Consider the following 24,611-nt stretch of genomic DNA (forward strand, 5'->3'; position numbering starts at 1 on the left):
AGCGTAAATCAGTTGGATTATTCTAAACTGATTGGTAGTCTCATGTATGCGATGAGTTGCACTAGACCAGACATAGCCTTTACGGTAGGCATGCTGAGTCGTTTCACAGTAATCCTGGATATGAGCACTGGAATGCCCTTATGAGATGATGAGATACCTTAAGGGTACTCTACATTACGCTCTATGTTATAATGGCCATCCTCCTACCCTGGAAGGATATTCTGATGCATCGTGGGGCTCAGAATTAGTAGACTGTAAATCTACCAGTGGTTATATATTTACACTGGGTGGAGCAGCTGTTGCGTGGAAGTCAAAGAGACAGACTTACATTGCTCTATCATTTAAGGAATCAGAACTTTATGCTCTAGTTTCTGCAGGAGATGAAGCAGAGTGGATAAGAGATCTGATTATTGACATTCCACTGACCTGTTTAAAGATTAATTCTTTAAGTGTGTTATGTGATAATCAAGCTACAATTATCTTATCGAACAAGGTATTATCACTTTAATAGTAAGAGGAGACATGTCAGGTTGAAACATGCCACACTGAATTATCTTATAGAACAAGGTATTATCACTTTGGTTGATGTGAGATCGAAGGATAATATGACTGATGCTCCTACGAAGGGACTGAACAAAGATCGAATATTCAAAACTGTGGGGGAGATGGGGTTAAAGACTGTGTAGACATGACTTAACCTACATCCATGTTATTTTGATTTTTTCGAATCTCCCTTTCTTGGCCAAGATAAGCGGTCAAGAGAAGCACTTGATATGTTTTAATGATGTTTACAGTTGTTTTTATGTTATTCCACATTTGATGACATGTCCTTCTTGGGAAGGTTGTTTCATTCCAAACTTGATGATACAACTTAACTCAATTTGGATATGATGGCTGTAACATTCCAAATGGAAACATGGAATGGTTCTTTGCAAAAGAAACTATTAAGGTCTTGTTCTTGAATGAAACTTGACATTGATGCTTATTGATATTTACTTTTTAACCATTATGAAATTATACTAAGTTCTTCTGGTAGAACTAGATACTTTTAGTAATTTACACAAATGATTGGATTCATTTTTAATGAAATTCATATTTGGTAATTTACAAGAATTGACGAAAATGGAGGAGATTGCCTCGATTTGAATCTTGATGAGGATGACTTACTTGATGAGTGAATCCTTATAGAGCCATGAGGGAACTATTATTTTCTTTAAGTTGATTAAATAGTTCACTTACATGTGAAACTGTTTTTGTATGAGTTTAGATTATTTCTAAAACTCTTGGTTATTCTTAAAAGTATTCTTATTTTCAGTTGGATTACAGATCTTTTTTGATATGGTGATATGGATGATTCAATATTTTGTTTGGACATCATATTATCTATCTATTGGATTGTGCTATATGTAGAACATAGGAGGAGATTGTTGGGTATATAATATAACCCATGTATGTTCTAATATAAGCCCAATAAGATAATGGACCGGTGTAGTGGGCCTAAATGGGCTAGAGTCCATTAACCAGTCATTAACCTTAGTGTATCCTCATAAATAGGGGCTGGAGGCAACAAACTTGATATTCCAAACTAGATACCTTGGGTGTAATGCTTCAAGCAACCTCTTGCTTGACCTAACATACCACTCCACTCAGAATATCCATGTAGCCAAGACTCGACATGCTAAATTTTAGCGGATAGTGATCCTAGTGGGAGTAAGGAGCATTGTGTGCGCCTAGCAAAAGCACTTTTGAGGAAAGCCATGTCATTTATCCAATGCTTGTAATTCAAGAGAAAGCAATATCAATACCTGCACATGAGAAATAAAAGTCTACATTACATCCATCTTAATAACTCCTTATGTAGTCAGTTTTTAGACTGATATTTGTGATGGACAATAACTTGATCACAGTAAAAAGGAAAGCCATGAGTTTTAGGCTGTAGTATGATATTATCTTCGTAAAAGATACTTGGATTGAAAATACCAACTGAATATCAGCTGAAGGTAAAATTATGTTTTGGACTGACAAATGGTTTTGCGAGAGACCATTGATTTACAGGGGTGTCGATAGAGAGTCTTCTTAAAGCTGCAAATCAAGGACACGCTTAGCCTAATGGGGATTAGAACTTCAATGCCATATGCCTGAGAACATCCTTAATGATATTAGAACTGCTCTCTTCAGAATTCAGTCCAATAGAGAGACCCTCATTTGGTGCCCACCAGACTATGGCAAGTTCATCAGTAATTCAGTCTGGAATGAACTAGTCCAAAGTAATTTTCAATTATATAACCATTTAAACTAAAAAAGTTGTTATATGTCTACTTCTTGTGTGCTCACACATTTTTCTGAGAAGATGGACCCTTTTCCTATTCTAGTTTCCACTATTTCTTGCTAATTTGAGTGTTGTGTTGCAACCTCCACCACCATCTTGACCCTTGAATTCTTTACAAAGTGTTCCAATAGCCAAACCAATATATCTTGTCTTCTTCTCAAAAGAAGATTCCCTTTTACAACAAACTTTCCTTAATCCACATTCATCACTCTTCTATTGCAAGCCTTTCTAATATTTCTTCCCACTTCTTGTACAGAAAAAAGAACATCTTATGATAGTAAAGATTGTTTCTGGAACTCCTCTACAAACTTAAACTTAAACAATACAACCACTCACCACCAAAACTTATTTTTTTTAAATAGCTTACCTATTTTTTAAGTATTATTTCTCCAAAGAAGAGGTCATCATTTACTTCCTGATGTAATCTAAAAGGTCATCTTCCAATATCACGAAATCTTTCTTGAGGAAAATAAGTGTTCTAATTGCATTCATCTAATCTACTAACTTCTTAAAATATTCTCCTAAGCCTTCGAGATTCTCCATAGTCGTTTTCTATGAAATAAATCTTCTTCTTGATTTTGACTTGTTAGCGATTATTGTATGAGATATTATCGGGAAAATCTTCATCATTATATGAAAATAAGCTGATGTTCGCATCTCTCAGTTGTCGTCTGCCTAAAAAAGGCCCTTAACTTTTATCAAAATATTATCATCTAAGGTTGCTCTTTCTTAACAACATTGTAAGAGAAGATTTTATTTTTATTTTTTTTTGAAAAAAAAAGAGATCTAATCCTCCTAGAACAGGATCAAACTTGATGTGCTGATAATGACAAGATGAGATGCAAGAAGTATAAATACAAAATAAGAAACACATGATGTACGTAGTTTGGTAGTTAATTAGCCTACTTCAATGAGAAGAGAGAGCTCACTCACCACTAACACCGTGTGACTAACAAACTTACAAAGTAAGAATCACAGGATTTACGTGGTTTGGTAGTGGGCCTATGAAACACCAAAACTCATTCACCTATAACCTTATTTACGTTACACATACATACATACATACATACATATATAGGGAGAGAGGTGAGAGAAGAGTTTCTACACACTAGTGTAGATAAGTTATCTACACACTAGCTTAAAATACAGTGGGCGGCACATTTTTTGGGTGATCCAGAGCATTCATTTGATGGGCCCTCGCATAGATAGGGTGTGCCCAAAAAATCAGCTCCATAGGATCATTATACACGTCCATTTTCCCTCCACAAATCATAGGGTTCGGATGATCCTATGGAGCTGATTTTTTTGGCACACCCTATCAATGTGAGGGCCTATCAAATGAATACTTAGGGCTAGCAAAGGGGCGGGTCGGGGCCGGATGTTGCATTCCCCATCCCCGTCCCCGCCAGAAGGACCATTCCCCGTCCCCGCCCAGTCCTTGCTTCGGGGATGGCGGGGAATCCCCGTCCCCACCCCGCGGGGAATACCTAATCCCCATCCCCGCCCCACACAAAAATCCTCACCTCAAAAAAACTTTTTAACATCCCAGAAAAAGACAAGCCGTATTTGTGCACTTATCAAAATATGGTAGTGCCAATATCACTAGCATAAAAAAATATTTACTGTTAACTTAAAAAACACTAAAACAATACTAAAATAAGAGGATATTAATAATGGCTTGCATAGTAAAACAGGGCGGGGCGGGGCGGGTCCATCTCCATCCCCATCCCAGCCCCATCCCCGCTCCAAGTCAGGGAATCCCCGCCCCGTTAGGGGCGGGGCGGATCCCCGGTTTCACGGGTGAAATTGCCAGCCCTATGAATGCTCTGGATCACCTAAACAATGTGGCCCTCACTGTATTTTAAGCTAGTGTGTAGATAACTTATCCACACTAGTGTGTAGAAACCCTTCTCTCTCATATATATATATATATATATATATATATGAGAGAGAAGAGTTTCTGCGCTCTAGCGCAGATAAGCTTTTCTGCGCTTGAGCACAGAAACAGGGGTGGGGTCACATTGGGGGGATCCAAAGCATTCATTTGATGGGCCCTTTCATGGATAGGGTGTCCACCAAAAATCAGCTCCATTGGATCAACTTAGGGTGTCTATTTGTGGGGTGGAAAATGGGCATATTAGTGGACAAATAGTATCCGTCCATTTTCACCCTCACAAATGGACACCCTATGATGATCCAACAAAGTTGATTTTTGGTACACACCCCATCCATGATAGAGCCTTCCAAATGAATGCTTAGGATCACCCTCCCAATGTGGCCCCACCCCTGTTTCTTGCACTCGAGCGCAGGAACCCTTCTCTCTCTCTCTCTCTCTCTCTCTCTCTATATATATATATATATATATATATATATATATATATATTCCATCTCCCATAGTTGTTTGACTCATCCAACCCATTCATTATGTAGGTTATAGGTAGGATTATGGTTATGGTTAGGGTTAGGGTTATGGGTTATGGTTATGGTTATGATTTGTGGAGGTTTTCAAATGGATGGCTAGAAATTAGGCTCTTATAGATCGAATGGTTAGGATTATGGTATGGAGATGGTTTCTTAGGAACACCCTATCTATGTTAGGTCCTATAGAATGAATGGGTTGTATGAGTCAAACTACATGGAGATGGTGTTTTATAGTGGGTTGCTTAGGCTGCGCGATACCTCAGAAACCTCATTTTATAGTGGGTTGCTCAGGCTGCGCGATACCTCAGAATCCTCCCCCCCCCCACCCCCCCCCCCCCCCACACACACACACACACACACATATATATATATATATATATATATATATATATATATATATATATATATATATATATATATATATATATATATATATGAGGAAAATGATTGTGAGCTTGAAGCTCATATAGCTTATATGAGCTTGAGGGCCCAAACACATGGGTCCCACATTTTTTGTGGTGATCCAAACCATTTATTTGCAAGGCCCCATCATAGATAGGGTGTGTACCAAATATCAGCTCCATTGGATAATGCTAACCCCTTCAAAAGCGGAGGGCAAAAATCTCCACTTTTGGAAGGGTTAGGATGATCCTATTGAGCTGATTTTTTGTACACACCCTATCTATGTAAGGGCATTTCAAATGAACGCTTTGGATCATTCTAACAATGTGGGTCCACATGTGTTTGGGTCCTCAAGCTCATATAAGTTATATGAGCTTCAAGCTCACAATCATTTTCCTCTATATATATAGAGGAAAAAAACCCTCGTGCGATGCACTAGTAAAAAATCATATTTTTAGTAGTGTATATATATATGTGTGTGTGTACTAGTAAAAAAAACCCGTGCAATGCACGGGCCAACAAAGAACTGTACGGACCACATCATAGGTTGATCGAAACCGTCCATGTGATGGAACACAACATCACTAGGTTGTGCCCGTAAAATCATTTCCATAGGCTAATCCTAGCCCTCCAATCTATAGAGGTTTCCATAATTAAAAAAGCATAAAGGAGGTGGGTAGGATTGAAATTATGTGGCTTTAATGGGTGCCTTTGTTAAAAAGCATAAAGGAGGAGGTAAGAATGAAAATATGTGGGTTGAATGGGTGCCTTTGTTAAAAAAAGTCAAAAAAAGTGATGTGTAATTCTCATAGAATTTTGGGTGAAATTAAAATAATTCACTCCTTTTCTCTTCGGTATATTGTAGTATAGTACTAGCAAAAAAAGATGCACGGGCCGACGAAGAATTGTGCAGACCACATCATAGGTTGATCTAAACCGTCCATGTGATGAAACACAACATAAATAGGTTGTGCCCGTAAAATAATTTCCATAGGCTGATCCTAGCCCTCCAATCTTTAGAAGTTTCCATAATTGTTGTTCCTCATAAGGTGCTCAGAATTCGTCAATATTTTTACGGGTGTCCTACATTGGTAAATCAAACTTTCCGTACTTTGACCCGCACATAGCGAATAAGGAAAAGTAGTTTTTTCGTCATCGTTAAGGGTGCAACTTGGGTCTCAACCCGACCCAACCCGAGGAACCCATATTTTCCAACCCAACACGACCCAACCCAACGTGACCCAACCCGACTGGGTTCAACCCGACCCAACCCGATTTCCAACTGGGGTTGGGTTGGGTCGGGTTGACCCGATTTGTTATGGTACCAATTGTTGACCACCTCAACTCAAGCCGGGTTGTTTTGGATTTTGAGAACCAATAGTGAGTCACCAATACTCAGTTTTTAACTCACAATCAGTTCTCAAAATCCAAACCAAATAGGGACTAACAATTAATAAAGGGAGATGTTATCCGCACTACTATATTTTGATGATCACACTCCTCACTTTATTAAAGTACGGTATGGCCCGCACCATAGGATTATTCAATCTGTCCATTGTGGACTGTGGAGACTATTTCAATGTTGAGAAAGAAAAACACATATACAGAACTTCTTCGGATGGAACCCAAATTCGGGTTTCGGGTCGGATCGGGTTGCCCGACAGCCCAACCCGACCCTACCTGATTTCCAATTCAGGTTGATTTTTCCCTACCCAAACCAACCTGATTTGCAAAAAAACTTAACCCGACCCAACCCAAATTCGGGTTGATTGAACCCGACCCGCGTGGGAACATCCAACTAACAATGATGGTTTCAAATTATATATAGTACTAATGTCCTCACTACCATATTTTATAATGGCACTACTCACCGTATTTTGATGATCGCACTCCTCACTTTATTAAAATGTACGGTATGTCCAGTACCATAGGATGATCCAAACCGTCCATTAGATGGGCCACTGTCTACATAGGTTGTGCCCCAAAAATAATTTTCATAGGTTGATCCGAACCCTCCGATCTATAGAGGGTTATAGGTTGATCCAAACCATCCATGTGATGGAACACAACATCAATCGTTTGTACCCGTAAAATCATTTCCATAGGTTGATCCTAGCCCTCGAATTGATATAGGCTGATCCTAGCCCTCCAATTGATAGAGGTTTCCATAATTGTTGTTCCTCTTCAGGTGCCCGGAATCCGTCAATATTTTGCAAGTGTTCTGTATGTGTAATATAAGTAGTTCTTTCGTCATTGTCATATGTCTTTACCTCTTCTCGGTAGTTTTTTTCCGTAATTGTCATAGACAGGTACCCGTGTCGGTACTTTTCGTATGTAGATAACGATTTTACCCTTAAATAATTTCTCATAGACATAGATGTTAGATATCAGCAAAGCGGTTAATGGAGTAATGCTGACGTGTAAATCCCAGATAAAAAGAAAAGAAATTTCTTTTTCCTCCCGCTATATTGTAATACTAGTAAAAAACCCCGTGTGATGCACGGGCCGACAAAGAACTGTTCGGACCACATAATAAATGGCATAAGAGACCAGGTGCTTGCACTTGGGCGAATTGGGGGCGCCTAACCCCTTCCCCATTCGTCATCAGGCACGGACCCTTTGTATCTCTGGTTATCTGTTGCGACAGAGCACAGCATGGGATCCAGGGCCCACTTCCTTGGATGGCGACTCTTTCTTTGTTTAAGGTGCGTCTCGAATCCGGGCTAGTCCCCGAATCGAGAGGTATCTCACTTCACATCGCCGCTCATGCTGTGAGGGGCACTCTTTCGAGAGTTCCTTGGCGGAGCTCTCCTTCACGTGGATGATCCTGAGACTCGCGTGGGGGCACGTCCCCCGGCCTCTCTCGGATCGGGGTCCACAGTTGTGCCCAAAAATAATTTTCATAGGTTGATCCGAACCCTCCGATCTATAGAGGATTATAGGTTGATCCAAACCGTCCATGTGATGGTACACAACATCAATCGGTTGTGCCCGTAAAATCATTTCCATAGGTTGATCCTAGCCCTCCAATCGATATAGGTTGATCCTAGCCCGCCAATCGATAGAGGTTTCCATAATTGTTGTTCCTCTTCAGGTGCCCAGAATCCGTCAATATTTTGCAAGTGTCCTACATGAGTAATTTAAAGTAGTTCTTTCGTCATTGTCATGTCTTTACCTCTTCTTGTTAGATATCATCAAAGGGGTTAATGGTAAAAGAGTAATGCTGACGTGTAAATCCCAGATAAAAGGAAAAGAAATTTATTTTTCCTCCCGCTATATTGTACTATATATATATATATATATATATATATATATATATATATATATATATATATATATATATGAGGAAATGATTTGTGTGCAGCTGCACCGATAGCTTATCTGTGCATGGCTGCCACAACCAATGGGGGCCAAATTTTTGGAGGGATCTAAAGCATTCATTTGGAAGGCCCTTCCATGGATAGGGTGTGTACCAAAAATCAGCCCTATAAAATCATCCTAACCCTACCATTTGTGGAGGGAAAAATGGCTGAGACAGTGTCTGTTCATTTTCCCCACCAACTTTGATTGGGTTAGGATGATCCTATAGGGCTGATTTTTGGTACACACCCTATCCATGGAAGGGCCTTCCAAATGAATGCTTTGGATCCCTCCAAAAATGTGCGCCCTCCCCCCCCCCCAAACCAGCCATGCACAGATAAGCTATCTGTTCAGCTGCACACAAACCGTTTTCTCTCTCTCTCTCTCTCTCTCTCTCTCTCTCTCTCTCTATATATATATATATATATATATATATATATATATATATATATATATATATATATATATATAGAGAGAGAGAGAGAGAGAGAGAGAGAGAGAGAGAGAGAGGAAAGTGTCTCTAGTCTCTCCCCTAGATAAGCTTATCTACTCCTCCCTTTAAAAAAACACAGTGTGCCCACGCTGTTTGGATGATCCAAAGCATTCATTTGATAGGTCCTAACATAGATAGGTGTGCCCAAAAAATCAGCACCAAAGGGTCATCCTAGAACTTCGTTTTGTGGTGCCTTGTGGTACCCAGAATGGACACATATAAACGTTATATGCGTCCATTTTGGACACGGTGTGCCCAACAAAATGAAGTTCTAGGATAACCCTTTGGTGCTGATTTTTTGGGCACACCCTATCTATGTTAGGACCTATCAAATGAATGCTTTGGATCATCCAAACAGCGTGGGCCCACTGTGTTTTTTTAAAGAGAGGAGTAGATAAACTTATCTAGGGGAGAGACTAGAGACACTTTCCTCATATATATATATATATATATATATATATATATATATATATATATATATTAAAGCAACTATATCAAGAATTATTCAAATATCTCTAGTGCAATCTGAAAATTAAACTTTTACTCAATGGCTCTGTGAATAAAAGAAATCTGTACAACAAATAAACCACTTGTACCATACCACTCCTGATTTTTGCTAATGTTATTTGTCTTATATGATTAACTACTGCATTTTTCACATATGAGACAAACTAAACGAATTGACATGGTGAATTTTTCACATATGAGACAAACTAAACTAATTGACATGGTGAAAAGTGACTAATTTTAAGATGGCAATGCCAACCCCACTAGCCTCATTGCTGTCAAACACTCAGACCCAAACACTTAATCCTAACATAAAATACATGTTTAACGTTTTGTGGAGCCCTTGAACTTCTACTTTGGTGTCATTCACCGAATCAGCAACCCAATACTACATAATCCCAACATAAAATACATGTTTATCGTTTTGTGTTGCTTTTGAAACTCTACTTTTATGCCACTCACTGAATTCCATTTTTTTTTATGTTATTTGTGGTAGATCTCCAACCCAATACTCATACATTCTATGCTAAACTCAGGGGCGCTCTTGCAGACATTGGATGAAAGGGCACCCCTATTGATTGCAACTCACCAAAGTGCAATTAATGTTCTTTGACTCTTGCATATTATAAATGAACTTTGGTGACTTGCAACCAATGGGTGTGCCCTTTCATTCGATTTCTGCACGAGCACCCTTGACTTTAGCATTTCTCTCTTAGTTAAGTAAATTTAATTCTTGTAGTTCCATCTTTTTTTATTGGTCATTAGATACGCAACATTAGGTTATGGCACTTATGATATATGATATTTATATATTACACCTTGTAATCCATGCATTAACATTTTTTATCTTTTTTCTTGCTATTGTTCTTCATTTTGTGAGATGTGCATGACATGAAATAGACGTCTCTCTCTTTTTTCTTGCTATTGTTCTTCATTTTGTGAGATGTGCATGACATGAAATAGACGTCTCTCTCTCTCTCTCTCTCTCTCTCTCTCTCTCTCTCTCTCTCTCTCTCTCTCTCTCTCTCTCTCTCTCTCACACACACACACACACACAGCTTAGAATAGCTTTGTTTGAAAGAGCTCCTCCTGGGTAGGATCATTTGTTTTGCGTGGGTACAGCAAGCACCATGTCCTCGTGTTTGCCCACGGTATCAAAGGTTCTCAATGGTTTTTGTTTTTATTCTCTTTGCGAAAATGGGGAGAAGGGAGATGATCAAGCACTCATAGTCTTCTAAAAACAAGATGAAGATTGGGCTTACAATGACGACATTTTTACGTTACATTTCCCAAAATTCATTTGATTTCGAACTGCTTAGATTTTATGTTACATTTCCCACTCTACTAGTGTATCACCTGTCCTCATCCTTAGATGGGGTCCAATTTACCTTACAAAGAAGTTTATTTGCTCATTCTTTGCGGCTAGCCAATTGATCGAGGGCCAATGACATCGCAATCCAACATCTCTAGCTTGGGGTACTAGGAAAAGGATGCCTATCAACCCCACAGGAGTATTGCATGGAGTCGTTTTTGTGTTCAACTATATGGATGGTCTACCTGTTGTTTTCACATCCCCTTGTAAGCTAAACCATCGAGATTGTCAGCTTGTTTATAGAAGTTAGAAGAACTTTAGTCATTATATCAAAAAGTTGACTAGCTGTCGAGTTGATTTCTAATATTTTGTATGTGCATGTAAGACAGATTAGTAGTATGAGATTAAAGACAGATTAGTAGCATGAGATCAAGGGTCTAGGATTTATCCAAACAAGCTGGAACCAGTGGGATTGGGCCATACTGAAGGCCACCTCATGTTTGCCAGTTGTGTCAGCACATCGGATCACATCTACAAAATAAATCCCTTTAGTTTGGGTTCTCTTCCTCGTCTTTGCAAGAAATAACCTTCCTTCAGATCCTTGGGCCATGTTTGGACATGGATATCCCTCTCTTACAAATGATTTACATCCAGACTAGTTGAAATGTGCTTTAATAGCAAAGGTTGCTAATTAAGTTCAGCAAAGTAGTTTAGAGAGATATAGTTTCAGATAACTCATGCTAATCAGATAGTTTTCTTATGTGAGGATACAAATTGAAAAGCTATTAAGTTTGTGATATTTAGAGATTTTATATGGTGTAAGCCCTTATAGTCCCTTATTTTTCAAAATGTACTGCACAGACTACAGTATAGGATGATCCAAACCGTCCATGTGATGGGCCACAACGAAAAGAGGAATTGCTTATTATGGAAACCTCTATAGATCGGAGGGCTGGGATCATCCTATCGAAATGATTTTGGAGCTCTTATAGTCCCATATTTGTCAAAAAGTACTGTACTTACCACAATATAGGATGATACAAAGCGTCCATGTGATGGGCCACAACGAAAAGAGGAACTGCTAATTATGGAAACCTCTATAGATCGGAGGGCTGGGATCATCCTAGAAATGATTTTGGGGGCACAATCTATTAACATTGTGGCCCATCAAATGGACGGTTTGTATCATCCTATACTGTGGTCCGTACAATACTTTTTAAAACAATATGGGACTATAAGGGCTTACACCATATAAAATCTCGTGCTATTTAAACCTTCTTATACGCTTTTTTCATTGGGGAGAAAGAAAAATTGATGAAAATCAGAAAGTAGCATTTGCTAAACCCATTCCGTTATGCTCATTTCTCAGAAACATGCCCTTAGGTGGTGTTTAGATATCCACCCAAATTGAAATTTGGGCCTTTTAAGAGCCCAAATTAGAAGGCCCAATTACCCTCAAAATTGCAGTTTGGGAATTGGGTGTACACAGAAACGCCTCCAAAAGAAAGAACAATGAACGAGGTTCGCTACCATTCCAAATAATAAGGAGATGCATGAACCGCATCCAAAGAGCCCTTAAAGTCCCATTTGCAAATAACATTAAATTAAGGCTGCTGATATTGGCACTACTATGTTTTGATTATTGTACTAAGTCATCATGTCTTTTATTATTTAATAAGTTGTCAAAGGTTACTACAATTCCCAAAAAGCTCTTGAAAGTCAACTAAAAAAGAAAAGACATGTTAAGTTAGTGCAATTATCAAAACTTGATATTGCCAATATCAATACCCTAAATTAAATTAAAGAAATGATATTCCCCTTCCCCCCTGACGGAAAACAACCTCCCCCTTAACGTAATCTGTTTACTTTCAAAGGTAAAAACCTTAAAGGGGGTGAATTTATCCTCAAGCGGTGAACCATGCTCATGGAAAAGGTTGAAGGAGGGGGATTTTATCCGTCAAAGGTGGGGAAAATATCATTCCCCTAAAGTTTTATTTGCAAATAAGGACTAATTTTTGTGGCATCCAAATTAGTGTTCTCTTTCAAGAAGATAGAGACTAATATGATTTGAAAACAAACAAAATTCAATAATTTGGTTCTATAAAATTAATTTTATAAATTCTTGCATCGAAATTTCTATTGGCTTGTGCTATTGATCTGGGTGTCAATCCTTGGAATGCAGCTGGTACTTCTAGCAATCTTTGAATCAGAAATGTTCTTAGAATTTCTATGTTGGAAACTGATCTTCATAGCCTCTCTCATTGACCTTGCTAGAGAGAGCTTTGGGTTGATTTTGGTAGTTCTGTTGAATTTCTTACAGAAGTCCATGTGTGATTCCACAGCTTCTTTCATGGCTGTCCATGGAGATTTATTCAATTGTTCTTTCACAGCTTCAGAGCAGAGCCCACAAACCCATTTACCAGAATGGAAATCCTTGATATGGCCAATGTAAGCTGGAGTGCAATCCTCACAAAGCCCACAGCACTCACATTCAGCCACTTTGATAATGTGGTTAAAATCCATGGAAAATTCATCCATTTCCGTCGATATATATACCGGAGAAGGCCCTCCTTAGAGGCTGATCTTCCTGCTTGGTTATTTCCGAAGAAATGAAAGAAAACGAAACTGTTGAGAGAATTGATCCGATCATGAAAAGTAAATGGAAAAGTAAAAAAAAACACAAACCAGAAGATGAACACCGTGGTTTGGCCGAGATGCCTACATCCACAGGTGAGAAAACGAAGGATTACAATGGGACTAGTCTGCAAACCCACAAACTGCAACTCTTCCTCTCGTCCTCTCAACCAAGGCTGTACACAAGAGAAACTTGAGAAAACTCCAAGACGGAGCACTCTTCTCTCTCACTTTCTCCCTTTATCTCTCTTATCTCCTCTTTGCAGCCGCCACAAAAAGAGCCTCCCACCGAGAGAGAAACCACATCTCTTGTCCTTTTATACCTTAGGGTTTACAAAACCTAATAAAACACTTTCTATTTTTGCCTTCACGCTACAGAACTTTCCAAATAGAAACAAATCAATCAATAGTAGTAAAACTGGTAGAATCAACTCGAAGCTCGTCCGAGTTTACTCGACTCGCAACATGTTCTATATTAGAAGTGGAAGAACTCGGTTGAAGATGTGAAGACCACTAATTTAGTGTGCAATATAAGAAATAGAGATAAATCTATTAAATCTCTATACATTTATAGGAAAATGTCTTCGAGTCATTTATCAACTCAGCAGTTGCTCGTTCGAGTCAACTCAGTAGTATAAATTAAGTTTATACTGAACTAATAATAATGCGGGATTTTCTAGGCAATTTCACAGAATGCCATTTCATGGCTCACTTTTGTAGGAGAGAACAAACACATATTTCTCCTGCAAAAGTGAGCTGCGAAAAGTCTTTCCGCTAAATCCCCTAATGAATACCCTAGTAATTGGCACACCCCAACCCACTGTGTAAATATTTTATCGTCCCGAGCCCTGCCTAGGTATGGGACAAGTTTAAAGGGGCTTGCCTAACCCGTTCCATCAGCTCTTGAGCTTTTGGCGTATTGGTAAGGTACCTAATAAAATATTGTCCGGTTATGAGTTTTCCCACGCTCTCCACTTTCATTTTCCAGTCGCACTGACCGTGTCCGACCCATTCCACAGGAGCCCACCCTTGGAGATGCTGAAAATGCATCTAAGAAGAGTTCACGTACATAGCACAGGAACTTTCTCTCCCTTTACGATGTGGGATCTTAGAGTAACGTTTCTGAGTTCATACTGAGATCCCAAAAAACCATCAACAGCCATTCCCAAAACACTTTTAATACAAAACTCTGTTTTGGTAGATATGATAACATTTATAATGACAAAATTGCCCTTCTTCAAGGTTGATTTTCCAAATAAATTAATACAAAACTCCATTTTGGTAGATATGATAACGTTTATAATGACCAAATTGCCCTTCTTCAAGGTTGATTTTCCAAATAAATTAAAGCCACGCTCCGTAAAGCCCCGACCGACTAGTAGTCACTACTGTAGGCCGCCCATGGCATCAAAATACCCTTCTTTCACCACTTGAAGACCCTAATTTATCATGAAAATCTTTTTGGCTGCCAGACACATGGCCTAAAAAACAAGGAAAAAACAATCATATTTTAGGTGGAGTTTTTTCTTTCCTTATTTCAATGGCTTCTCTTATCTATCCTGTCCCACTCTGCCTCGTCATTGGCTAAGCTAATATTCCAGGAAAAAAAATTCTCGGTAGCCAAACGTGCTATTAGCAAAACATTGGGTATCACTCTTTAATGATAATAATAAAACTTGGGATTGTCTAGGCAATTTGGCAAAAAGCCATTTTGTAGCTTACGTTTTGGGGAGAGAATAGCCACCTCTCTAACAGATTTTGTCTAATTCATTTAATTTGTGGAAATGATATCAACACAACCATTCTTTAATAATTGCACTAACTCTTCTTGTCTTATATTATTTAATGAACTGTCAAAGCTTATTACAGACTTACAGTTCTCGAAAAACTCTCACAAGCCAAATTTAAAAAGAAAAGACAGGCTGAGTTAGTGCAATTATTAAAACATGGTTGTGCTCATATCATTTCCCTAATTTATCTGTGGTGGCTGTTCATTCCTGCAAAAGTGAACCGCGAAATGGCATTTTTTGTAAAAGTTCCTCTGCAGAAATTGGATGAAGGGGCATGCTCCCCCCCCTTGGTACTTTGTTTTTTACATATTATATAAATGCACTTTGGTAAGATTCAACCAATGGGGTTCCTCTTTCATCCAATTTGTGGAACGTAGCTCCTCAATTTAGCATTCCTCAAGTTTATAACATAAGAAGAAGTAGTAGTAGAAGAAGAAAATAAAGAAGATGTTACCATTGTTGAAATACTGTTAGATGGTTGTTCTTCGGTGATTTGTTTAGGTGCAAGATGAAGTACTTCACATGAAGGCGGGAATGAGTGCTTTTATAGAACTATAAAGTTCAAGAAGTAGAGCATGCAAGGTGAAATATTGCGTCCGTGAAGTGTTCAAAGAGATTCATTAATAAAAGAAAATTGGGTTGGTTTCTATAGCCATTAATGTGCAAATTGCATCAGTTGGGGTGTAGTTTTGAGTTCAAGAAGAAGATGGTTTCGAGCTATGTAAAAATACAGAAACACATGGAATGTTACATTTGTTAGAATCATCACCCGTGAAAACTCACAAGCGGCAATAGAAGTGTTGGGGTTCCACGCAAAAGCAAATAGTCCCACATCGGTAAAGTGATGGAAATTGGGCTGGGTTATAAGGGAATGGGCACCCTCCTTCTAAAAGGTACCTTTTAAGGGTGAGTTCTACCCGGTTGATTCCCAACAAGAAGGTTTTGTAATTCAAAGGGAATAGAACTTAACCATTCGTACAAATACGTGTAAGCTAGATTTATTTAGACGTAAATGTTTAAATGTATATGTATCAATTTTGCACACATATGCGAATGTGTTTATATTCTATGGGTCTGTATGGACTGGACGCAACTTAAGCCGTTGTGGAGAAGGCGTTATTTAGTCTTCTATACTGTATGACAACTATGCCTAAGGGCAATCTCTACGATTTGAACAAACTAAGAGTGCTCATGACTTCAATACTGCCAAATTCTTAGGTCCAAATTTCTTTTAATGCAGCTTTTGTTGTGCGTACTAAGACTGAAAGTTGAGTGTTTTAAGTTTAAACATTGTCTAGCTAGCAGTGGTTATGACACATGGGCCGGTCGACCGCATTGAGGTTACTGGTTTGATCCAACGGTAAGGATATTATGTTTACTATGTTGGTACTAAAGTTTGGGAAGTGGTATACATTGGCCCCCATTTTCTTCCCCGGACCACGCCTCTAGTGTATTTATGACAATCAGCTCAACAAATGGTGTAGGTACAAGAAGGTAATTACAACTCGACTTAGCAAATAAGTCATGTACAAAGGAACGACACAACTGTACACTCGAGAGACAAAAGGCAGACCATGGTCAGAATAACGATAGAGGAAAATTACTGACCAGGTCCAAAGGCTGGGGAATGAAACAATGTGGCTAATAAAAATAGACCAGAAAACTTCATTGATAGACAGGCCCTGGTCTAACAGCTAGCAAGGAATGATTAGGTTCACAAATTTTAAATGAAACGGATAACGAGGAATCGAGAAATTGATCATGGTCATAAAAGGTGTTGAACAAGAACCATCGGCCGGAGTTCCAGGGAAGAAAAGGGGCATATATATCATTTCCTTAAAAGTTCAAAAACATAAAATCCTCGATACCAACATTGCCTTGGCCCTGTTCCCTTGTATTTTAGGTCCAACCAACCCTACGAGCCTACTCCAACGTTAGCCGTGACTAAATAAAGGGGTGACTTTTCATGGATTAGAGAGTAAAAAGGGAAGGTCACATTCTTTATACCTTGCAATTTGCACCTTATGAAACTCGCTCTGATCGTTTTCTCTCATTTACGTGGCTTCTTATAGAAGTAAAACCATGCAAATCGCTTTTATATATGTTTTTCCATGGACTTTAGAAGCTTCGGCTATGCAAGCCTAAATAGAAAAGGATAGTAAAGCGACAAGGGAAGATGAAAAAAAACAGCATGGGATCCATAAGGTAACGAGGGACCATCTCAACATGGTCCTTAAATGGTCCCCCATCATTTACTTTTTAAAGTGAAAGATTACCCTTTTCGCTTAGCTAGTCTTAAAAAGTGGGCATCCTCGTGATTTTTATTTTTTTTTACCAAGCCAAGAAATGTGCGTAAGGAGCAATTAAACAGGCCATAGGCCATGTTTGGTGTTTGGGGTAAAATCGGACGGCCAGTAGCTTGTCGACACGTGGCAGAGGGCCCGTGAAAACATGAAGCAGCTAAGCCCTTCTCAGGCCTCCTGGCTTCTGCTAAGACGAAGGTACTCGCAAGTATTACCAGCCACTCTGTTTCCGATGTCCAAGATCGGGAGATCCCAACCAAGAAGGAGCACTGGAAGCCGAGAGCCGCGCCCCAAGAGCCATCTCGCGGCACCATATCACCTTAGCCAAGAGGAGAGCCCTTAGTCGGACGATACCGGACAACTTACAACCGAGTTCCACCACGCGGCAGAGCAAAGTAAGTAACACCGAGACCCGGCCCCCAGGGACCCTCAACCGAATGGGGACCCTTAGTGGAGACGAGGACCCATCACCTGCTAGCTAGGGGTGCAACTCGGGCGCGTCAGGTTCGGGTTGAGGCCAACCCGAACCGACCGGAGTTCCAGCCCAACGAGGTTCAACCCGACCTGACCCGAGCAGCCCTTTTTGCCAACCTGAACCCGACCCAACCCGAGTTCAACCTGACCCAACCCGAGATTTTAAGCTTAAAAATTTTAAAAATTATTAAAAATTTCTGGCTGAACTCAGGTCGGGTTGCCCAAGCCCTCACCCCGAACGCAACCCGGATTGAGAAAACCCAACCCGAACCCGACTTGAATTCAACCCAACCCAAGTTTTTTCCGGGTTGAACCCGCCCGAGTTGCACCCCTGCTGCCAGCTCACTGACACACCACCTCCTGGAACAGCATCGGGTCCCTATCGCCTACTAATACGCTGCCTCCTAGGACCACATTGGGTCCCCATCGCCTTCTAGTTCACTGAAACGCTGCCTTCTAGGACTACATCAGGTCCCTATCGCCTACCAACTCACTAACATGCCGCCTCCTAGAACAACTTGGGGCCCATCGCCCACCAGCTCAATAACACGCCACCCTTGGTCGTACAATGCCCAATCACTTACCATCCTATTGACATGTCAGTTTTGCCTAATAGTACATTACGCCGCCTAGTCGCACAAACTCCAATCACCTATCATCCTATTGGCTTGTCAGTATCGGCCGACCGTACGACATGCTTCTTGGTCGCATAAAGTCCAATCACCCATCATTTTATTCCCCATTAGTTTTGACCCGGCAGCACTGGTGCCCGAACCAATGATCATGCCGGTGCTATGTCATTGTCACACCATTGGCCAGCGAGACGCGGAACCTCCATCTATAAAAGAGAACTCTCCTCTCTTTTTCAAAGGTAATGGCCCAAACACGCTTTTCACCCAGGTGCGCATACCCGACTTCCTGCTCGGACATCTGAGCAACACCCTCTTTCACTTTGTGCTTAGTTCTCATTATCTTGCCTCCATCTGACTTGAGTGTCGAAGGGTTCCCCTGGAGTTCCAACTCTGGATGTCCTTATCCCTCTATCTGTGAGCATAGGGTACGAGGGCTAGCCAATCGCTCTTTGTCCGATCACACTTCCACCTTACGATATCGAACATAGTGCCCGTTCGCACGAGAGCCTATTATATAGGCTCTTCCACCTTACGATATCGAACATAGTGCCCGTTCGCACGAGAGCCTATTATATAGGCTCTTCCACCTTACGATATCGAACATAGTGCCCGTTCGCACGAGAGCCTATTATATAGGCTCTTCCGGCCTATATAATAGGCTGGAAGAGCCTTTTTGTATTCAGATTAGCCATGAAAGCTCCCTTCGTTGCTCGTGTGTTTTATTGTTCATGGAACAAGATCTTTTTGCCAGTTGCAGAGAACCGAATGTTTGAAGCTCGTTTGCACCAAGACCCAACTATACTCCGTCCCTTCTAAACTCACAAGAGTTCAAAGCAGGCAATCCGAAGGAAGTCTCGATCCTGAATGGATGGAAACTGAATCTCAGAAAGGGATCTTACAGGTAATTTTCTGATTGCACAAACTCATGCTAATGCTTGTGATGGATTTTGGATTTTGATATTGGTATTCTAGCATCATTTGAACTGTTTCGAAATGATATTCAGAGTGGACAAAAAAAAATTGTGGATTTTGAGTATGGAGACTGAACTGATCTACCGAAACACAGTGTTATAAAAAGTCTCTCTATTGCTTAAGAGATGCATACCGAGTTGAATTGGGCAAGTTAATGATTGACTCGATTGAGTTGAACAGGATAAAACTGCTTAAAAAGTAACTACTATTTCAACTGGGCCTGCAAAATTGGTTTTTGCCAAATTTCCTAGACACTCCTTTGAAAAGATAAAACTCGTTTTATATCTACTCATCAGGAGATAATCTTAAAGCAGGTTACAAAGCTCAACTGAGAGAGCTTCCACATCAGTAGTTTAGTTCAAACATCTATTTATGCCCTTGGAATAATGAAAATCTTCTCCTAATCACTTAGAAAAATCACATTTTCTGCATGCTGAGTCGAATTCAGTTGCGGAACTTCATTCTCTGATTTTTATTTTTATTTTTCCCATTCTTGGCAGCAGAAAATCTGCATAAACCATTCAGTCAATGGTTGCCGAATGCAACCTTAATTTCTTTGGTTGGAGTTTTCTAAAATGTAGAAACTTTAGGGTATGTTTGGCAGCCATTCTCTCAATTGATTTCCTGATTTGTGGCTCTAGAGAATGAAAAAGAAGAATGGGGTATATTAGGTGGATATTTTTCGAGTGTAAAAGGGTTGTTTAGGCAATTCTGACCCATTGGAATGATTTCGATATTCCAGGCTCAAAAAATGGAATTAGCAGAACGGTTACAAAACAACTAATCGGGAATTCACATTCCTACTACCCCCCTCGTTTGATTATCGTTTCCCATTCCATCTTGGGTGGGTCGAGTTGAGCTTTTGCTAAAAAATTTATTGAAATCAACCCCAACCCCCACCAAATTTTGTGGCAAAAGCTGGATCCGAATTCCCAAAAAATGGACCCAAGTTGCACCCCTGCTAAACAAGCTATTAACAACAAATAAGAGAAATTTTACCAACATCCAAATAAGGTTTGCATTATCAGCACATTCGATTGTATCATCGATAACTCATCGAGAATTCTTTTAGGCCGCGTTTGGATACCAGCAAGATTTAGATTTGGATTTAGTTGATATTTTGAACTAGATTAGATCCTTAGAATTTCCAAATCAGTTACAACAGTGCAAAAAATTTCGATTTTCAAATCTTTTCTGCGAGACATTATTTGGAAATCAACGTTTGTGGCAACTTCCATCACCATCACTGCTCCTCGACTTGTTCCGGGAGCAGCGAGGCATCCCTCCCTCACTCTCTCTCTCTTTCTCTCTCTTAAAACATGATCATGAAGATGATTGATGTGTTTTGTATCCAAAACTCAAATCCAAATCAAAATACAAATGCATGAGGTATCCAAACGGGCCCTTATATCTTTCCTTGTGAGATGGAAGATTTGAATTCTTCTGAATTTCTTAAAAAAAAAAAAAAAGAAGGGTGCATACGATTCAATGAAACATTTTGTCCGTTCGGATGCCCCTCAGGCAGCAAGGATTTAAATCAAGTTTCTTTCATTGGGTAGAGAGCCCCCAATCTTCATCAGTGAATGTGACAGTATTAAAATCATGACTGGGATTCCATGGGAGACCAACTATACATCTCCCCCAAAGATTTCTTCTAACAAAAGAACATTCGGGCCTTAGATTGGGGCTTACATTGTCGATAATAACAACCTTTGATTAGGAGATTTGATGAAGCCTATGTAATTGATCATTTGGTCTCTTTCTATAACTCTTGTTGGATCAATATCTTCCAGTTGCTCATCATCCTATAGAGGCCTTCTGGATACATATCAGGAATGGATTTTATAAGCTATAAACTTGGATTTTATAAGCTAAAACGAGGATTTTATAATCCAAGATGGTAAAATCAAGGTTTTAGCTTGTAAAATCCTAATTTTACAACCCTTGATCATAAAATCCATGTATCCAAACGGCCCATAGAGCTCTGTTTGGTTGCTTGTAGATGGCTGGGAGAATAGGAGAAAAATAAATCCCTTTTCGCTGGAACATAAAGAATACACCGTTAGGAAGGGCTAAGATCATTGGCAACGGTTCAGATCAATGGATAGGATCTGTTAACTACATTTCTTGATGAACTGGTGTGACCCACTTCACTATTCATGTAGAAATATATCAGATGGCTAGGATTGAACAATGGTTTGGATCATTTTGATTGTGTGTTGCATGCATTAGCTGGTGCCATTAACACCTCAAGATTGACCTAGTATAGCTATAAAATGTTAACGGATCCATATTCATGCTCGACAAATCCATCTGTTGTGCAGAAGTCCAATTAAGTTAGGACCCTTGGGTTCATTTGACCGTTTAGGTTGTGTGTTTAATCCATTTGAGTATTCAATGGGGCCCACCCACTCTGTAGTTAGGACTTAGGACCCTTGGGTTCATTTGACCGTTTAGGCTGTTTGTTTAATCCATTTGAGTATTCAATGGGGCTCCACTTTGTTCGAAGATCCAAACACCGAAACATAAGTAGGCCCCATTTGTCTCCATAAGATGGTCCTAACCCTCCTATCTGAATATGGACACCACCATAGGTAAACCGATCGAAGAGTAAGGCTTATCTCATGAAGATTTTTGGAGCAAGGCTTATGTAGCTTGGAGACCTGTAGGAACGAATCTATAAACACTGCTTTTATCTGAAGGAATAAATACATGCAGACAGAATAGATAAGCTCTAAAGATCAATAAGAAAACAAAATTTTATTGATTCTTACATAATACGAAGCAAAAACAGTGTGATGTGACTTAAAATTTTGCATAATTAAGCAACAATTAGCTGCCTAATTAAGCATGCGTTTATAGTTTTTTTTTTCTGAAAATGATTTAAGGATGCGTTTATATGTACACAAAAATTGTAATTTGGTTGCAATTTAGCCCTCTTCATTTTGCAGTTTTATGTAATCTGCAATCCAAAAAAGGGGTAAATTGTATCCAATTCCAATTTAGGTGCAAAAAAAAATAAAATCTGCTTCATTTCTTTCCATTCTCTTTGTTTTCTAGCTTCTGATCCAGTTCTCGTTAGTCGTTTTGAAACCATATATCCAACAACTGAACCACTTTGTGGGAGTTAGTGAGCTATAGGTAAAGCGAGCAAAACCCGACCTGTTGTCTCCATCCAGTAGAAACTAAGAACTCCAATCCATCTCAATCATTTGCATTCAAAGTATTTGCATCCCCGCCGTGTGTATGGTTTGATGGCACCGGCTTTGGGGGTTTACTTCTCAGAAAACTTCTTGTGTAAAGAGTGCCGAAGACAATAGCCTGATAGAGTTGCACATTTGTGTTAGTCAGACATTCCAGAACTGTTTCTTTTAGATTATGGCAACCCATTGTGGAGTACCCAACCAATTATTGGACTCAAGTTTATTGCAAATTTTGGTCCAATAATCGATTGGGGCTCCACAATCGGTTGTCATAATCTAAAACAAACAGGGGCTCTACAATCCCACAGCTTAAAAGATAAATGAAAGAGAAACAGGGAGTTGCTTACAGCTCCAATCGATTGTTTCCAACTTAGAGGATGTGCAAACCACACACATGACAGCATGATGCTCACCAACTTCACCAATGAAGAGAATGTTAAAAAGAGTTAGGATAAACAAACAGCTCAATTGCTGGATCTAAAATAAGGGATTTTATGTGTGGCCGTATAGTTCAGTATTTTTTTCAGTAAGTATTGTACGGCCCACTTCGTAGGGTGATCCAAACCCTTCATTTGTTTGACCACAACGTAAATTGGTAGTGCCCTGGAAATCTTTTCCGTAGGATGATCTTAGCTCTCTGATCTATAGAGAGACTGCATTATGGAAATCTATATAGATTGAAGGGTTAGGATCATCCTATGGAAATGATTTTCAAGGCACAACCTATTTATGTTGTGGCCCAACAAATGGACGGTTTGGATCATCCTATGAAGTGGGCCATACAGTACTTTTTGAAAAATACTGGACTATACTGCCGCACACTATAAAAATTCTCCTAAAATAAATGCAGGTGAAGTATTTGGAGGAGTGTCTTACCTGTCTTGTGGTCATTATGGTAGCAAATGTAAGGGCCCCAAAATTGCGGATTGTGTAAGAAATGAAGAACTGACTGGCGGTTGCCACCTGCAAAGACATTTGGATAGGACACAGTTTTTTCGGTTTGTTTTGATCGTGCTCATAGGTGATGAGGAAAATAATAGAAGAAAAACAAAGGACGGATTTGATATGGATGGTTGCTCAAAAGTTCATAATTTAGACACAGCCAGATGATTTAGTATACACAAGAGAAGAATACGGCCCCATTGAATAAGCTTTGGCAACTTGGGTAGGAAAAGAAAACTCTATGGAGTTTTTTTTTTTTTTTTTTAAGCAGCATGTGGAGAGAAGTATAGTGAGGCAATCTCTACCCCTCCTGTAAGTCCCTGTTTTCCATTTTACTTTTTCAATAATATCATGTTTCAAATAAATTAATTAAAAAATATAGAAATGAAAAGGGTAATACTTACTGTGGAGAGCAATGCAACATCAAAGAAACAATCCTGATGGCGATACACGAAATCTATTGCCAAGAGAAGATGCCCCTGTAGTACAAGTCCTAAAGTCACAAGAAACAAAATCAATGAAATAAGTAATTAGAAACTTATAAGCCACTGCCAAGAAGTACATTAGCATGCTTAAGCAACTTTTTTCCATATTTGATGTGATAAAAACCTGAAAATGGAGAAAATAATTCCATGTACTATTGCACTAAACCCAATTGGTTACATACAATTACAAAGAAACAGTAAGTGGCAAAGGACGGCCCTAATTATACATGTACGTTATGCATACAGCAGCATACACTAAGATGATAATACTTTTTTTAAGATGACAAAGATATTTATTACTAAGAAAACCACGAAATAGAAGCACGCTGTTACATGCTCTGATAACTCATGA

The 24,611-nt window shown here is 39.4% G+C and overlaps 2 protein-coding genes across 4 annotated transcripts in view; both read right to left on the reverse strand.

Moving 5' to 3' along the window:
• Positions 1-12,960: 12,960 nt before the first annotated feature.
• Positions 12,961-13,362, reverse strand: LOC143866095 (uncharacterized). Its single transcript, XM_077375951.1, has one exon. It carries the CDS (start codon positions 13,360-13,362, stop codon positions 12,961-12,963), a length of 402 nt encoding a protein of 133 aa, XP_077232066.1.
• Positions 13,363-22,372: 9,010 nt separating this feature from the next.
• The window catches only part of LOC143852453 (UDP-galactose/UDP-glucose transporter 5-like), a 39,536-nt gene continuing 37,297 nt past the window's right edge, over positions 22,373-24,611 (reverse strand). For all 3 annotated transcript variants that reach the window (XM_077361842.1, XM_077361840.1, XM_077361837.1), the window contains 4 exons: positions 24,179-24,267; positions 23,709-23,795; positions 23,180-23,248; positions 22,373-22,950 (listed from right to left, as the gene is read on the reverse strand). In XM_077361842.1, the coding sequence (XP_077217957.1) occupies positions 22,834-22,950; positions 23,180-23,248; positions 23,709-23,795; positions 24,179-24,267 (362 nt within the window). In that variant the 3' untranslated portion in view covers positions 22,373-22,833. The remainder of the gene's footprint in view (positions 22,951-23,179; positions 23,249-23,708; positions 23,796-24,178; positions 24,268-24,611) is intronic.

The sequence above is a fragment of the Tasmannia lanceolata genome, unplaced genomic scaffold, assembly GCF_043159265.1.
Source record: "Tasmannia lanceolata isolate RefF3 unplaced genomic scaffold, GAP_Taslan_0.1 ptg000003l, whole genome shotgun sequence".
Classification (NCBI taxonomy): domain Eukaryota; kingdom Viridiplantae; phylum Streptophyta; class Magnoliopsida; order Canellales; family Winteraceae; genus Tasmannia; species Tasmannia lanceolata.

What these genes read in the sequence shown, in the direction of transcription:
- LOC143866095 (XM_077375951.1), bottom strand. Translation starts at nt 13,362, where the DNA reads ATGGATGAATTTTCCATGGATTTTAACCACATTATCAAAGTGGCTGAA.